This window comes from Nyctereutes procyonoides, unplaced genomic scaffold (assembly GCF_905146905.1).
Source record: "Nyctereutes procyonoides isolate TBG_1078 unplaced genomic scaffold, NYPRO_anot_genome, whole genome shotgun sequence".
Classification (NCBI taxonomy): domain Eukaryota; kingdom Metazoa; phylum Chordata; class Mammalia; order Carnivora; family Canidae; genus Nyctereutes; species Nyctereutes procyonoides.
The window spans coordinates 56,629,512-56,646,029 of NW_026575140.1; the positions used below are offsets into that span (position 1 = coordinate 56,629,512).

The window sequence follows — 16,518 nt, forward strand, 5'->3', positions numbered from 1 at the left end:
TTTATTCCTAGGCCTGAAGTAGATGGCCAACTTCTGCAAACGTCCCCTCCCCTTGGTGCCTCTCACAGGGCTGGCATCCTGGGCAGCCCTGGGTGGCTCAGTGGTTTAGCGCCTGCCTTTGGCCCAGGGCGTGATCCTGGAGACCCAGGATCCAAGTCCCAACGTTGGGCTCCCTGCTTGGAGCCGGCTTCTCCCTCTGCCTGTGTGTCTCTGCCTCTCTCCCTGTGTCTCATGAATAAATAAATAAAAATCTTAAAAAAAAAATAGATGCTCTAGAGGCGCCTGGGTGGCTCGGTCCATTAAGGGTCCTGGGATCGAGACCCGCCCCCCCCCATTGGGCTCCCTGCTCAGCAAGGAGGCTGCTTCTCTCCCTCTGCCCACCCCTGTGCTCTCTCTTAAATAACAGGAAATCTTAGAAAAACAAAAACAAATAAACGTTCTAAGGGTCCCAGGTGATCTTAAAATTAAGTACGCCGTCCTAATAAAGCCTGGTTCACCGAGGGCTACGTTCCTCACGGTGCTCAGGGCGCTCGCGTACTGCATCTACGGAGGTTTCCCAGCTGCCCCGGACCCGCCCCTTTACAGTGTCAGGGACCTGGCTTTAAACTGCGGCCCGATCCCTGACTGGAGTGTTAATCCAGACAGATTATGCAACCTCTCTGGAGCCCAGGCTCCTTTGTGGGGCGGAGTAGTAGTGGGACGGCCTCTGGGCTTGTGACAGGCGCCTAGCTAGGTCCACAGAGAACGACCCGGGGGCAGCCGCCATCATCATCATCATCATCATCACGGAGCGCTGAGGTCTGAAGGCTGCTCCACCGTTAGGCCGGCCCCTTCCAGCTTCACGGGGCCTTAGAGACACAGGGCCGGAGACCCAGCGCGGGGGGGCGCCCCGGTTGGCTCGCCTGGGTCTCGGCCCAAAGCTCCCCAACCAACGCCACCGCTGCTCACATCTGCGCCTGCGTGCAGGTCACATTCGCTGCGCCTGCGCACACTCCGCGGGCTCCGGTTAGAGTGTCGTCAAGGAAAATCCCCAGCTTCCAGGTAAACAAGTTGCCGCGTGAGACTGCCGGCACGTGTCCTCTACAGCTCCGAGACCTCCCGGCCTATGAGGAACTTCGGAGGGCTGGACAGGCAGGTCGGAGGATGGGCCACAGCCAATAAGAACTTCTGAAGTGGATGGAGGCGTGACTTTCGGCCAGGCTCCCAATCAACGCGCCGGGGCGGCCCCTCTCGCACGTGGAGCTGTCGCTGCGGGCGGGCAAGCTGACCAATGAGCAGATGACGGCGGCCACCGGCGCCAATGGCGGCTGCGCTGGGGCCGGGCGGCCGCACGCGGCGCGGGGCATGGGTCGGGGCCCCCGGGCCAATGAGCTCGAGGGGCGTGGCCGCGTGGCGAGTGGGCGGGCCTGGGGTGGGGTGGAAGCCTGTCCCGGCGCCCGGGTCCGGCGGGGGAAGAAGCCGTGGCCTCTGCGTGCGCGCCAGGGTGAGTGCTCGCGGGTGGGAGGAGACGAGCAGCGGCCGTGTGTGCTTCTCCCGAGTGCTGCGTCCAGTTGGGGGCGGTATCAATGGAGTGGGACGGGGAGTCGTGCGAATGCAAGATCCCCGCGGGGGGAGCTCTGAGGGTCGTGGGGAATGGGACCCCAGGCTCAGCTCCGGAGGGACGAGGGCGGGAGTCTCCGACATCTGACAGATCCCTCACTGCTCTAGGTGCCTGGACCACTCCCCACCCTCAACCCCGACTGGCCCAGGGGGTCCTGGGAAGGTGGGCTCGGAAGCCCTCAGCTATCCGAGGGAACCGAGACCCCTACCCCCGGGGTCCCTGACAGTGCGTGGGGGCCGTTCCAGCCCTTGGCTACTGTTTAGATAGGCACCCTAAGCACTTAAAAGACACAGGGGTTGTGAGGCTGGAGGGAGGCCCTGGTAGGGCAGATCGGAGGGTACCAAAGGGTTGACATGGTGATTCGAGAAAGGGTGGTGAGATGATGTGTGTGACCCTGAGCCCGTCGCATCCATCGCGGATCTGGATATCGTTCTCCTGCGTAGAGCGGAGGGGCTCCCAGAGGCCCACCTTAGAGCCATCCCTGGGAGTAAAGGTGGAGTAGATACTGTCCTGAGACGGAGGGCAGGGTTGTGCGGATTGTCTGTACATGTGTCTTCCTGAGCCCTCCTGGTTGGACGCCAGGAGGCTCCAACCTCTCCGTATAGCTTTGCTTTCAGTACAAACAGCCGGACCTGTGGCATGGTGACCCGGGGTTGGGTGGAAGAGTGAGCCGTGGGGCAGGAAATCCCTGGGGTCAGTGGCTGCTGGGGTGATCTCAAGGACTTTGTGAGCGTGTGAAAACGGGCTGAGATGATCGGGGCGCGCATGTGGGGAGTGCAGACTGGATGTCTGAGACCAGGCTCTGGGAAGGAAGGGGCTGGGTAGATCTATGTTCTAGGCACCAAACTTAGAATTGGCTAGATATTAGAGAAGTGCTGATCCCCCAAATGCCGCACAGGTGCCCAAAAGGTAAGATGCCAGAATGACAAGCCATCATCAGAGCTCAGAGTTTAACCGTGGGCTCCATTTCTTAACAGCTGAGAACACATTGTGAGGCAAATTCAGTAACTTCTGAGCCTTAGTTGGTTCTGTGGAATGAGGGTAATCCCCATCACCCAGAGTTGTTCTGGGGATTAAATAAGATAATAGACGTATGGTGCTTAGTGCAATGCCTGGGTCATGGCCTAATGTTTTTGTTTGGCTTTTAGCTAAAAAACCAAAAACCAAAAAAGCCTATAGGATCTCAAAACAACAGTGACAGGAATGCTGTGGTTGGGAACTATTCTCATTCTCAAGTTTTTCTACAAATTTTGGTGACTCCCTCCTCATTTCCCTCTTGGCCTTCTGGTGGTCAGGCACCAACGCAGACCCTCTCCCAGGATCCAGGCCCCGACCTGGGCCACTTGCTCTGTCCCAGTTCGATTTCCTCATCCTACACCCATGCTTCTCCGCGCCCCTCCTCCCCTCTCTCTGCTGCCATAGTAACAAGAGATTCCAGCTCCGAGGGGGCCTCTGGGAAGGAGCAAAGGTGCGTGTTCTACCGCAGAACCTGGGCCTCCAGCGTCTCCGCCCCAGCTCTTTGGGATAGGGCCAGCAGATGTGTACAGTTTGGCAGAGGGGGGAAGCCAGTGCCAGGAGCTGCGAGAACAGGCCGAGGGGAGCGCGGCTGCAAATCTCGAGAGGAGAGCCAGGCGCAGGGGCGGGGGCGGGGGACCCCTTCCTCCTAATCCTCTCTCCAGGAATCCCTGGCTTTGGAACAGGACGGCTGTCTTCGGTTGGGGGAGGCGCCCAGGCTGGGTGCATGTCCTGGGCCGCCGGCCAAGAGAACACGATGTTCCCAAGTGCGCTGGCCGCCGCCCTCTCGGGCTGGCCGCCTCCCAAACCGCTGCCTCTCCAGCCTCCCCGTCCCACATTCCCCGGCTGCCTTGCTCCGCCCTCTTCCTCTGCTTTGACGTCACCGCTCCCTCCCGCCCCCTCTCCTCCATTGACGGCAGCAGGGCCTGGTTACTGTGGGGACTGGGAGGCAGGACAGCCGGGGCCTTGGGAACTGGTGGGGTGGCTGCGGGAGCGCTGGACCCCTTTGTCTACGCAGAACACAGACGTGGAGGTGGGGGTAGGAGAGCCCGGGCTGCCCGTTGATGCGGAGATCACGCCCATACCCCGGAGGAGAGCCGGGGAGCAAGGAAAACCGGGTTTCCAGAGGAGAGGTGTCTGCACATGAGTCAAGGGACCGGGCCACAGTTTAGGAGTTGGGGGGACATTTCCAAGGAGATGACACTGAAGATCCAGACTCCTGAGTCCTTTGTTTCTTGGCTTTGGTTTTTCTGGGTTGTTTTATGACCCCGCTGTGCCCCATCTTTTGCACAGAGCTCTCCCCTTGCCCCCTCCACGGGGACGGCCATTGTTAAGGAGAGCTTAGGCCACGTGACACTGAGGGAGTGCACCCCCATCTGATTATGTCAGCGTCAGCTTGGGGGCCTCTTCAATTGCCACCCACAGTAACAGGGAGCCCTGGGAGGCACTACTCATGGCCGTCTTGGATGGAAGAGTGTGTCACTGCGGTTGTTCCCCAGCTCATCCTGGCACTTTATTTCCCCAAATCAGGACTCAGTGTTCTGTCCCCCTCCCCTTTACAGAAAGCATGCTTTCCAGCCCCTGCTCCATCGCTGAGGCCCCTTGTCCTCCCTCAATCTATCCTTGTTTACAACAAAGTCACTGTATTTGTTGATCACCTATGGTGCTACATCAGGCCGTGTCCTGGGTACTGGGGAATACAGTGAGGTGACAGATGAGGTCCTCGGCTTTCTCTTGTCCCAGTGGTGGGGATCTGAAGCCCTTGCCGCCCACCTGTGTCTCTCTAGGGTCCCACTTGGTCTCTTCCCTTGGCCACTCCCTTTGTTTCCCTGTAGTCCTGGCTTCCTGGCCCCCACTTTGGGGCAGTCCTGACTGTGGGTGGCTGCATCCTCAGGAGAGAAGCAGCACCCGTCATTGGGTACGGATGCACCTGGCATTGTTTCCTTTCACAGCCTTTAAGGACCCTGGCTGCCCCTTTTGTTTGCATCCTCCCCTGCACTCCACCCCCTATCACATGGGAACTCTCAATTGCTATCGTCGTGGCTGTCCACAGGATCTGAAGTCTCAGAGGAAGAGGCTGGATAAAATGGCTTTATTGTGATGATAAGGGTGGACAGAGGAACCCAGGAGAGGCCAAGCTGGGTTTCTGTGTGCCCCACCCCCTCTCACCTGTCCTCCCAGGGACCAGCCATCTCATCCAGCCTGGCCCACCCCCAGGGTCTGCGTTCCTTTCCCCCACCTCTGGCAAGGCCAAGGTGTCCTGTTCTGCAGGGCTGTACAGTCCAGGGAGTGGACTTCTCTTAAGCACCCACCGCGGCCCGGCGATTCCCCTGAAGGGCAGCTTACCTCCCCCTCCCTCCCTCCCTCCTTCCCTCCCTCCTTCCCTCCCTCCTTCCCTCCCGTTATTCACTGTGCAAGGCGTTCTGCGCCCGTTGGCTGCGTGGTGGTGTCTGAGGCCCTTCAGCCCAGCGCCAGCACCCAGGTCCACGTGCGCCCGTGTGTGTGACACAGCCCTGACCTCAGTAGGGACCAGTAGCCAATCAGGCGCCGGGACGGGATCCCCAGCCAATCGGGGGCGGGGCCTGCGGCTCCGCCGGCAGGAGGCCAATGAGGGGCAGTGCCTGGCATTATGCAACCCGCCTCCTGGCCCCGCGAAGCTTCCACTCGGCGGAGGGCTGCAACGGCGGCGGGCAGGAGGCCGGAGAGAGCTCGCGCGGCCAGGTAGGCATCCCCAGGGCCCCCCGGGGCCGGTCTCCTGCGCCGAGTCGGGCCGCCGCCGTTTCCAGCCTCAGGCTCTGCTTTGGGCCCCGGCGCTCGGACAGCGTGCCGGCAATCCGCCTTCCCTGGCGCGGCCCACCCACTCTGTGCCGTCGGGAACCGAGGTGTTCCTCGCAACCCTGCATCGGCTGTCCGCGCGCCTGATCCGCTTACCTGAACCCCGGCCTTGAGCTCTCCTCCCAGCGAGCCCGGCCCCACACCCGAACCTCGGCAGGCAGGCCCCCGCCGCCTTTCTCGTCACTCGGGGGTCCCTGCTTTTGCCCCGGCTCCGGGACCCCTTCAGGCTTTCCGCGCTCCCCGCGCTCCCCCCTCCAGTCCCTGGCCCCGCGCCGGCCGTGATGTAAGCCTGGTTCAGGCTGGAACATCCCGTTCCCGGCGCTAGTTCCTGCTGCTGGCCACAGCCTTCCTTTTTCTACTGGCGCTCAGAAAATGCTCCGGGGGTTGGGGGTGTGGTTGGACGAGGAGTAGGGGACGAACTACCCTCTGGCGGCGGTGTGGCCCCTGCTCACGGCTGAGTGGGTCCGCTTCGGATGGGGGTGGGGTGATGGGGTGGAATCTGGAAAAGTAGAGGACCGAGGAGAGAGGATTCCCGTGTCCCTGACAATGGCGGGTGCCGGCGTGGGGTGTGGGGGCCGGGAGAACGTGCAGGGGCCGGTGTCGCCTCGTCTTGACCAGAATGGCCGGGATCCCGGCGAGCGCCGGGCCGGGGAGCCTTTGAGCCGAGGGCGGTGGCAGTTGTGTTTTGCCCTGGGGAGCAGGGTCGGCCGCTGGAAACCCGATGGGCTGCCCTTCTTCGTGTGGCCACCGGGCCCTCCCGGGCCTGAGGGTGCATTCGAGGTGGGCGACCCGCGGCCGCGCCCGCCAGCGTGGGAGTGGGTCGATCCCCGGCTCCTTCGGGAAATGGGGGAAGGGTCGCCCCTCCCGCCCTCCCGTGGTCCCTCCAGCAACCGCTGAGCTCAGCTGCTGACGTCGGTTTCCTTGGCGACCGCGGCGGCGGCGGAAGCGCGTGGTGGGGCCGCGCGAGTCCGTGCGCATGTGCGGCGGGGGTGGCGCCGCCCCCGGATAAAATTAGCCCGGAGGCCTAAATATAGGAGGCGACCGGCAGGCCCCCTGCCCCGAGGCCTCGGAGTCCCGGCAGAGTGGGGGCCTGCTGGGGATCTGGGGATAGGAAGCGCCCAGGCTTTGGCTCCGCTCTCCTGGGCCACGGTGGCAGGGGACGTGGATGGAGGAAGGCCTGAGAAAGGCCCCTTCCCACCTGCAGCAGCCCCCCTACCCGCATGGGAAGCAGAACTTGCCCAGACTCCCTGTCGGCGGGATGCCTGGGCCTCCGGGGACGCGGGGGCACACGGGGGAGGTCTGGGTGAAACCCGGCTGCTCACCTTTCTCCAAGCCTGCCTTCTTTGGTCTCCCTGTCCAGGTGCTGTCTGTGATCGAACTTCTCAACCCTCTCACCTCACTCCCCCAGCCAGGCCGCCCGGCCCCCTTGTTTGCTCGTGGTGGCCTCTCCGCCTTCCCTGTTTTCCTCCTGCCCTCCCCATGGCCCAGACATGAGCGGCCCCCTAGAAGGGGCTGATGGGGGAGGGGAACCAGGGCCAGGGAAGTCCTTTTGCCCTGGAGGGGCCCCATCCCCTGGGCCTCCACAGCACCGGTCTTGCCCTGGCCCTGGGCTGGCAGATGACACAGATGCCAACAGCAATGGCTCCAGTGGCAATGAATCCAATGGGCCAGAGTCCAGGGGAGCATCTCAGCGCAGCTCCCATAGCTCCTCTTCTGGCAATGGCAAGGACTCTGCCCTGCTGGAGACCACTGAGAGCAGCAAGAGGTGTGTAGGGATGTATATTGCGGGGTAGGGGAGGAGCTGAGCTAGAGGACAGGCCTATGTTGTTGGCCACTTTCTCATCTTGGGTCTGTTGCTTGTCCCCCAGCACAAACTCTCAGAGTCCATCCCCACCCAGCAGTTCCATTGCCTACAGCCTCCTGAGTGCCAGCTCAGAGCAGGACAACCCGTCTACCAGTGGCTGCAGGTTCGTGGGCTTGGGGGCCAGAGGAGAGTGTGGGGGGAGTGGGGAGCCTGTGCCCTGATCTGGGGCTAATGTCTCTACCCCCCTCCCTCCCTGTGGGCCCTGCAGCAGTGAACAGTCAGCTCGGGCAAGGACCCAGAAGGAACTTATGACGGCTCTGCGGGAGCTCAAGCTTCGGCTGCCGCCAGAGCGCCGGGGCAAGGGCCGCTCTGGGACCCTGGCCACGCTACAGTATGCTCTGGCCTGTGTCAAGCAGGTGCAGGGTGAGTGTGGCGCTTCCGGGGAAGCCAATGCCAGATCCTGGGCTCCTGCGCTAGGGCATCTCCGTACTAAATACCTCACTGCCTTCACCCTGCAGCCAACCAGGAATACTACCAACAGTGGAGCCTGGAGGAGGGTGAGCCTTGTGCCATGGACATGTCCGTCTACACCTTGGAGGAGCTGGAGCACATCACGTCTGAGTACACGCTTCGCAACCAGGTGAGCCGCAGCCCGGCCTCTCTGTCCTTACACACCACCCTGCTCACATGCATAGCTGCTGAATCTTCCTCCATCTTCATTTTCCTGCCTAGGATACCTTCTCCGTGGCTGTCTCCTTCCTGACAGGCCGCATCGTCTACATTTCTGAGCAGGCAGGCGTCCTGCTGCGCTGCAAGCGGGATGTGTTCCGGGGCACCCGCTTCTCAGAGCTGCTAGCTCCCCAGGACGTGGGCGTCTTCTATGGTTCCACCGCCCCCTCTCGCCTGCCCACCTGGGGTGCTGGGGCCTCAGCAGGTGAGGCCCCCAAGTGCCTGCGAGGAGGGACCAGCAGTCCCAGGAAGCTCCTGCTGTGAGGGACCCAGGGACCCCAGCGTTTCCTGGCTGGGTGCTTTTCAGCCCAGGGTGAGGTTGGCGGGGGTCATTCTTAGTGCTTTTCTGGTCTGTTCCAGGTTCGGGCCTCAAGGACTTCACCCAGGAGAAGTCTGTCTTCTGCCGTATCAGGTAGCTGGGGGAAGTGGGAGCAGAACCCCTCCCACCCTCTGCTCCCTGCCTCTTTGCTGCGTGGGTGGTGGCCTTGAGGTGAAGGGTGGGTGGCCCTCCACGGAGAGTCACTAATGCCTCTTTCTCTCCCTTGGTAGAGGAGGTCCTGACCGGGATTCAGGGCCTCGGTACCAGCCATTCCGCCTAACGCCGTATGTGACCAAGATCCGGGTCTCAGACGGGGCCCCTGCACATCCATGCTGCCTGCTCATCGCTGAGCGCATCCACTCGGGTTATGAAGGTATGTGGGCATCGGGCCTGGCCTAGTAGGAGGCAGGGTGACTTCCCTGGGCTATGGGTGAGGTCTCCCTCCTTCAGAATTTTGGGACAGAGAAGGTACTGGAAGGAAGAAGGTTTGAGGCCGTTTTTAGAGGGAACATTGGACGAGCACCAGGAGCTAGGAGCTGGGAAAGGAGTATGCTTTGATCCTCAGGTTCACTCTGGGTATGGAGTAGGGGAATTCTCCAGACCCTCTTTGTACGCTACACAGCCCTGGGCTGAGCTGTGGGGCGGATTGCCAGCCAGCTTGGGCCCTAGGTGGCATGGGCGGGCAGGGAAGCTGGACCCTTCTGGAGAGAACCCAATGGCCACGTTTGCTGTGCCTCAGCTCCCCGGATCCCCCCTGACAAAAGGATCTTCACCACTCGGCACACACCCAGCTGCCTCTTCCAGGATGTGGACGAAAGGTGAGCTCAGGACCTGGAAGAAAATGGGGTGGCCAGGGCTGAGGCCATGGCTACTCTGATGCCACCTCCCCTTTCAGGGCTGCCCCACTGCTGGGCTACCTCCCCCAGGACCTCTTGGGAGCTCCAGTGCTCCTGTTCTTGCATCCCGAGGACCGACCCCTCATGCTGGCCATCCACAAGAAGAGTGAGTTCTCTCTATCCTGCTCTCCCTTCTCAGCTATCTGCAGGGCTTTTCGATGGCCATGCTTGTGGTTGTATCTTTCGGGGCCTTGGTCTCCCAGGTCCCCAGGGGGTGGTCCTCCGTCCTGCTGAACCTCACCTCATTTCCCACCCCTACAGTCCTGCAGTTGGCTGGTCAGCCCTTCGACCACTCCCCTATCCGTTTCTGTGCCCGCAATGGGGAGTATGTCACAATGGACACCAGCTGGGCCGGCTTCGTGCACCCTTGGAGCCGTAAGGTGGCCTTTGTCTTGGGTCGCCACAAAGTACGCACGTAAGTGGGCCATGCCCCAGGGCTGGCTCCATGGGCTGCGTCTCTGCAGGAGGGGGCAGGCCTCAGCTTACCCTCCCCCACCCCACAGGGCACCCCTGAATGAGGATGTGTTCACTCCCCCGGCCCCTAGCCCGGCTCTGTCTCTGGACTCTGATATCCAGGAGCTCTCGGAGCAGATCCACCGCTTGCTATTACAGGTGAATGTGGAGGGGTGGGGCTTGGAAATGAGGAGATGAGGTAGGGGTGGGGAGCAGGGCTGAGCCATCTAACCCGTTTGTCCTCCTGCCTCAGCCTGTGCACAGCCCCAGTCTCAGTGGGCTCTGTGGAGTGGGCCCCATCACTTCCCCAGGCCCTCTCCTCAGCCCTGGCTCCTCCAGTGATAGCAACGGGGGTGATGCCGAGGGGCCTGGGCCTCCTGCACCGGTGAGTATCCCTCCTCCACTCCACCCTCCAGGCTTGCATTCCCCTGGTGCTCTCAGAACCATCATGGCCAGGCCCAGAGGAGCTCAGCCCCATCTCTCTGCCTTTTCCTTCTGGTCCTGCTCTCACCATGGCCTCCCCACCTGCTCACTGGTACCTCTCGCTGCTCTGTGCCCTGGGCTGGATGTTGGCTGGACGCTCCCAATGCTGGCCTGCTCTGTCGCACAGGTGACCTTTCAGCAGATCTGTAAGGATGTGCATCTGGTGAAGCACCAGGGCCAGCAACTTTTTATTGAGTCCCGTGCCCGGCCTATGCCCCGGCCCCGCCTCCCTGGTGAGTTGTTTGGGGTATGGGTGAGGAGTGAGACCTGGAGGTTCCCTGACTTCCACCCCAACCCAGAGGAACTTGTCTCTGTTTTCTGTCCTTGGCCCAGCTACAGGCACGTTCAAGGCCAAGACCCTTTCTGGTCAGTTCCCGGACCCAGAACTGGAGATGGTCCCTGCTCCAGGCCCAGCCCCACTCACCTTGACCCCTGAGGAGGCTGAAAGGAAAGAAGCCTCCAGTTGTTCCTACCAGCAGATTAACTGCCTGGACAGCATCCTCAGGTGAGGCCACTGTGAAACCTGCCCCCACTCGGGCCCTGGCTCACCCCACCTCTAGCCCCACTCTCACGTCCTCTGCTGGCCCCACAGGTACCTGGAGAGCTGTAACATCCCTAGCACGACCAAGCGTAAATGTGCCTCCTCTTCCTCCTGCACCACCTCATCAGCCTCCGACGATGACAAGCAGAGGACGGGTCCAGTCCCTTTGGGGACCAAGAAAGGTAAAGACCTGGCGCATGCCCTGCCCCTGCTGCCCTGTCCTGCTGGCTCTGTGTCTCTGCCTTTGGGGCCCCCCACCTTCCTCTACCCTGTCCCCCTCTGGGCCTTCAGATATGCAGACTTCTGCCTCCTGTCCATGCCCCCCACCCCTGCCAGATTTCCTCTTTGGATCTCCTGGGGGTAACTGGCGCCATCTCTCTGCACAGATCCACCGGCAGTGCTGTCTGGGGAGGGGGCCAGCCTGCAGAAGGAGCCAGTGGTGGGAGGCACCCTGAGCCCGCTCGCCCTGGCCAATAAGGCAGAGAGCGTGGTATCTGTCACCAGCCAGTGTAGCTTCAGCTCCACCATCGTCCATGTGGGAGACAAGAAGCCCCCGGAGTCGGGTATGGGCCTGGCGTCAGTTCGCACACAAGCCTAGGATGGGGGGTTCAGGCGTCAGGTGCCTGCAGTGTATGAGGGTAAGGGCTGTCGAAAACCCCCAGAGGGTCTTTGGGCATCGTCATACATGTGAGGGAAGGGTGAAGGGTGGTGAGCTTTCCTTTGGAGTAGAGAGGAGAGGCATGGAGGTGTCACCCTAAGGCACTGGAGGGGACTCTGTATTCTCTCTTGCTCAGGACCACTTTGCACAGAAATGAGGGCCCAGAAGGGGTCCTCAGTGGGGAGGAGGTCAAGAGATGCACCTGGGCCCCGGCTTGGCCGTGGGGGCAGTGGCCAGGGGTTGGCTGGGCCGCTGAGGGGAGGCTGTGGTGTGGCTGCAGGAATGCCTGAGGTAATTCCAGTGACCTGTCTCCTCTTTCTCAGACATCATCATGATGGAGGACCTACCTGGCCTGGCTCCGGGCCCAGCCCCCAGCCCAGCCCCCAGCCCCACGGTAGCCCCTGACCCTGCCCCAGATGCCTACCGCCCGGTGGGCCTGACCAAGGCCGTGCTGTCCCTGCACACACAGAAGGAGGAGCAGGCCTTCCTCAGCCGCTTCCGAGACCTTGGCCGACTGCGGGCGTTCGACAGCTCTTCCCCGGCCCCCCTGGCCCCTGGCGAGCGAGGTAGCCATCCGGGATGTCCCTGAGCCTTGTCCTCTGCTCAGCCTAGAACCAGACTCTCGGGGGCCAGGGGGTGCTTGAGGGAGACAGTCCTGCTCCAGGGCCCTGGGCTGGTGCTGCCTCCATTGCCAGGGCCGGGCTTAGGGACAGGCCCCCAGCTGGCCTCTCCCCACAAGGCTGGGGTTCTGGGCTGCACCCAGAGGAGGGCAGCCCCAGGGGACTGGCACTGAGACAGGCAGGCAGAGCTGCTCTGCTCCAGGTAAGCGGTTTTAAGCCGAGTTTGGGGCCAGGGGCCAAAGGACGCCCTCCTATGACCAACTTGTCGCTGGTTAAGAGACCCATAGAGACTCCTGGTTGAAGTCAGGCCAGGCGAGCTGGGACACCTCCTGCTGGGGTTGGGGCTTCAAGGGCAGGATGTCAGCCCTCCAGGTGCCTGAGAGAGGCTCCCTGCAGGCGGACACAGGACCCGGGACTGGGCTTTCCCGCCCGCCTCATCGCTCGAGCTAGGCCGAGCGCGGCCTCAACGGGCAGGAGGAGCGCCCAGGCTGGCATTGCTGTGGGAGTTTGGCGGATGGAACGGAGCCGCCTGCCCCCTCATCCGCGGACCCGCCCTGCTTCCTCCCATCGGCCGACGTGCCCCTGTCTTCCGTACACCCCCATCTCCCCCCACCTGTAACTTTTCCTCTCCTGGCTCCTTTTGCAATAAATCCCCATGGCCCTGCCTCCTGTGATTCTTCCCTGAAGGTTCCCTCTCCTTCCCCAGGGTCCCTCCTTGTTCTGTGTGGCCCGGGGGCCGAGCTCGTCCTGGGGCCCTCTCCTGCCCTCACCTTGGTCGGAGTGGCAGGGCAGTGAGGGTGGCAGGGATGCCGACGGCCAGGTTGAGGCCCTTGCTGATAACCCTGGTCTCTCCCCACAGGCTGCCACCACGGCCCCGCTCCCCCCGGTCGCCGACACCACTGCCGATCCAAAGCCAAGCGCTCACGCCACCACCAGACCCCCCGGGCCGAAGCCCCCTGCTATGGCTCCCACCCGCCACCTGTGTCACCCTCTGCCCCCTGGCCCCCCCCACCTGCCACTACTCCCTTCCCCGCTGTGGTCCAGCCCTACCCTCTCCCGGTGTTCTCCCCTCGGGGAGGCTCCCAGTCTCTTGCCTCTGCCCCTACAGCTGGGCCCCCTGCAGGCTTCCCTGCCCCGCTCGTGACCCCAATGGTGGCCTTGGTGCTTCCTAACTATCTGTTCCCTACCCCGTCTGGCTACCCCTATGGGGTCCCCCAGACGCCTGCGGAAGGGCCTCCCACCCCTGCCTCCCACTCCCCTTCTCCGTCCCTGCCCCCACCACCCCCCAGCCCTCCCCACCGGTCGGACTCCCCTCTGTTCAACTCGAGATGCAGCTCCCCGCTCCAGCTAAACCTGCTGCAGCTTGAGGAGCCCCCCCGTGTTGAGGGGGGTGCCACGGCGGGGGGCCCTGGGAGTAGTGCTGGGCCCCCGCCTCCCAGGGAGGAGACTGCTGAGCCAGAAGCCAGACTGGTGAGCACTGACCCCCTGCCCTGCGTCCTTTCACCAGCTCCCACTCAGCCCCCTTCCCTTCTTCTTCCTCTTCCTTGCACATGTCCCTGACCTGTATCCTGTGTCTCACTGTCTCAGTCTCCAGAAGATGGTGTCGTAGGGTGGGAAACCCCAGCTGAATTTCTGAAGGAGGCAGAAATCCACTGCCTCATCTGTGGAGTGGGGACAGTCCTGTCTGACAGGTGGCGAGGACATCCCAGTAGCTTCTGAGAGCACTCCTACCTCCTAGGAAGGGTCCGGCACCTCGTCCCTGCTCTTCTCCAGCTGGCCTTGCTGTCATGGGGTGGGAACAGGGAGCACTGGGCCCAGCCGTGTCCCCACCCCACCCCCAGCCAAAGGAAGCCTTGGTGTTGATCTCTTGATCCTGTCCTGTCCACCCCCCTCCAGGTGGAGGTGACAGAGTCCTCCAACCAGGACGCGCTGTCCAGCTCCAGTGACCTGCTGGAGTTGCTGCTGCAGGAGGACTCTCGATCTGGCACAGGCTCTGCTGCCTCGGGCTCCTTGGGCTCCGGCTTGGGCTCTGGGTCTGGCTCGGGCTCCCATGAGGGAGGAAGCACCTCAGCCAGCATCACACGTGAGTGCCCCTCTCCCTCCCCAAATGCCTGCACCTCAGGGCAGGGCAGTGGAATGGGGAGGCCAGGCCCTCCTCCTGCAGGCCTGGGGGGCTGCAGACATGGCCTTGAGCAAGGGCTCGCTGGTGGGTGCAATGGCTTGACTCTGGTGGCTTCCCCCCCTTTGCTTCACAGGCAGCAGTCAGAGCAGCCACACGAGCAAGTACTTTGGCAGCATCGACTCTTCAGAGGCTGAAGCAGGGGCTGCTCAGGCCAGGGCTGAGCCTGGGGACCAGGTCATAAAGTACGTGCTCCAGGATCCCATCTGGCTGCTCATGGCCAACGCTGACCAGCGTGTCATGATGACCTACCAGGTGCCCTCCAGGTGAGGAGTGTTAGAGGTCCCCCTCTGTCCACCTCCCAGTCCACCCTCACTTCCCACCGAATTTAGGGGTTTCTTTTCCGGGGCTGGATCTGCCCTAGGCCTTCCTGCCCTGCCCCCTGCTCCTCGGAGCCCCACCATTAGTTCCTTTCAGAACAAGCTTTCCTGGGTCTTGGAAGCCCTGAACTCCCTGAGCCCTGGTTGAGGGCAGGAGGCCATGGGTGGGAAGAACAGTAGCCTTGTGGGCTCTGGCCCTGGCTCCTAGCCTCTACTGTCCAAACCCCCTCCCCGGGCAGGGACATGGCCACTGTGCTGAAGCAGGATCGGGAGCGGCTGCGGGCCATGCAGAAGCAGCAGCCTCGGTTTTCAGAGGACCAGCGCAGGGAACTGGGTGCTGTGCACTCCTGGGTCCGGAAGGGTCAGCTGCCTCGGGCCCTCGATGTGATGGTGAGAGACGATAGGATCGAGGCTGGGGGCTGATCCCCTCCTTGTCCTCGGGGGGTTGATTCTGAAGGATGTTTGCTGCAGGGTTAGATAGCATTTAACCACACGAGTCTTTGTAGACCTTTTCTGGGCCAACGCTATGCAGATGGACACTGTCTTGTGGTGGGTTCTAGATAACAGGGTACAGTACACTTTCCCATCTTTTTGGCCCACACGCATCTGTGTAGACGAGTATATTTCTTTGGGAGGACATTCTGGGAAGTGCTCCTGGGCTGGGGGACACGAGGAGCTGGGGTGGCAGGTGAGCAGTGAGAATCCCTCCTGACTTCTCCCCTTTCTCCCTCCAAGGCCTGTGTGGACTGCGGTAGTAGCACCCAAGACTCCGGCCACCCCAATGACCCCCTCTTCTCGGAACTGGATGGACTGGGACTGGAGCCTATGGAGGAGGGTGGAGGCGAGGGTGGAGGCGAGGGTGGGGGTGGTGAGGGTGAGGGCGGAGAAGAGGCCCAGGCTCAAGCTGGGGCCAGAGTCTCCAGCTCTCAGGACCTGGCAATGGAGGAGGAGGAACAAGCGGGGAGCTCATCCAGTCCAGCCTTACCTGCCACAGAAAATGGCACCAGCTAGGCCACATTTGGGGGCCCCCTCCGAGAGTGCATGAGAAGCTTCCTTCTCCCATGTTCCACCTCTCAGAACTCCGATGTGGCTGGACCAACCAATAGGAGACTGGCCTGGCTTCTCCCGCTTAGGGGACAGGACCCCCACCAGCAGCCCAGGGTACAGGGGCTGCCAGGGCTTCTGAGGGGACACAGGGTGGGATTCATAAACCCGGCCCAGAGAAGCCTCATTTCCCACCTCTGGTGAGGAGCCCTTCCTTCCCCTGGGCAAGGTTGCTGACAAGCTGCTGAAGTGGTCTCTCCAAGTCCGGGCTGAGCCCAGTCCCGGTCCCTGAGGGTTGGGGCTGCACTTATTTATTAGGGGGAGACAGCTCTCTCCCACCTCCTCCCTGGGCGGGAGGAGGAGGGCCTGAGGCCCAAGCAGGACCCAGCGGTCCAAACCCCTAGCTGCTCCAGGGTGGGGGAGGTTGGTGGACCATGGAGTCCCTGGTGCTGCCCCTCAGGTGGGACCCAGGTGTTCTCAGCTGTATCCTCTACCGATGGCATTTGTGTTTTTGATATTGTGTCTTGTTATTTTTTAATACAAAAAGTATAAAAACAAACCACCCCGGCCTTTGTGGAATGAAATGTGGGGTTGGGGGGAGGTCTGGCCCCGCTTTCGGGGGCGGGGGGTGCAGGGAGAGTGACCGCCCCCTGCCCTGGTGCCCCCAGCCTTCAGCGCGGGGCACCCCTGCGGGCAGAAGGGCCTTGCCCTGCCTGTAGCATCTCTCGGCCCCGGGCGGCTGGTGCCGTGGGACTCGCCCGCAGAGAGGGGAGCCCGCTCGGCGTGCAGGGGCCCCGAAGCAGGCGAGGGTGCTGCTCTGTCACCGGATCCCACGCAGCAGAGGGCCCCGTCGACGGGGGCTATGGGGCGTCAGCTCACGTACCCGCTCAACGCTCCGGTTGGCCCCCCGAGATGTGAGGGACGGCCGGGGCAGAGCGTCAACCCTCCGGCTCGGACCTCGTCTTCAGGCTGCGTCTCCTTTCCCGAGTCCCCCGATAGCTCATCTACCTCCAGATGCAAAGC

At 62.4% G+C, this 16,518-nt stretch overlaps 1 protein-coding gene across 2 annotated transcripts; it reads left to right on the forward strand.

Annotated features, from left to right (window-relative positions):
• Positions 1 to 1,402: 1,402 nt before the first annotated feature.
• PER1 (period circadian regulator 1) lies at positions 1,403 to 16,054 on the forward strand. Of its 2 annotated transcripts, none has more exons than XM_055306137.1 (23): positions 1,403 to 1,483; positions 6,810 to 7,214; positions 7,318 to 7,416; positions 7,522 to 7,676; positions 7,772 to 7,893; positions 7,986 to 8,187; positions 8,343 to 8,394; positions 8,532 to 8,674; positions 9,041 to 9,119; positions 9,197 to 9,303; positions 9,459 to 9,612; positions 9,701 to 9,809; positions 9,904 to 10,035; positions 10,261 to 10,366; positions 10,467 to 10,638; positions 10,726 to 10,856; positions 11,061 to 11,237; positions 11,656 to 11,898; positions 12,812 to 13,422; positions 13,849 to 14,035; positions 14,208 to 14,397; positions 14,691 to 14,841; positions 15,187 to 16,054. In XM_055306137.1, the coding sequence occupies exons 2-23, from the start codon at positions 6,940 to 6,942 to the stop codon at positions 15,460 to 15,462; spliced, it is 3,873 nt and encodes a 1,290-aa protein (XP_055162112.1). In that variant the 5' UTR covers positions 1,403 to 1,483; positions 6,810 to 6,939; the 3' UTR covers positions 15,463 to 16,054. The 2 variants fall into 2 exon arrangements, with proteins under 2 accessions (XP_055162112.1, XP_055162111.1); XM_055306136.1 differs by lacking the exon at positions 1,403 to 1,483 and adding an exon at positions 5,043 to 5,335.
• Positions 16,055 to 16,518: the final 464 nt, after the last annotated feature.

Excerpts from the sequence above, each read along its gene's own strand:
- PER1 (XM_055306137.1), top strand. The coding sequence starts at position 6,940 with ATGAGCGGCCCCCTAGAAGGGGCTGATGGGGGAGGGGAACCAGGGCCA. Across the intron at positions 9,810-9,903 it reads TCCACCGCTTGCTATTACAG|CCTGTGCACAGCCCCAGTCT; the intron begins GTGAATGTGGAG and ends CTCCTGCCTCAG. Across the intron at positions 10,367-10,466 it reads GCCCCGGCCCCGCCTCCCTG|CTACAGGCACGTTCAAGGCC; the intron begins GTGAGTTGTTTG and ends TCCTTGGCCCAG.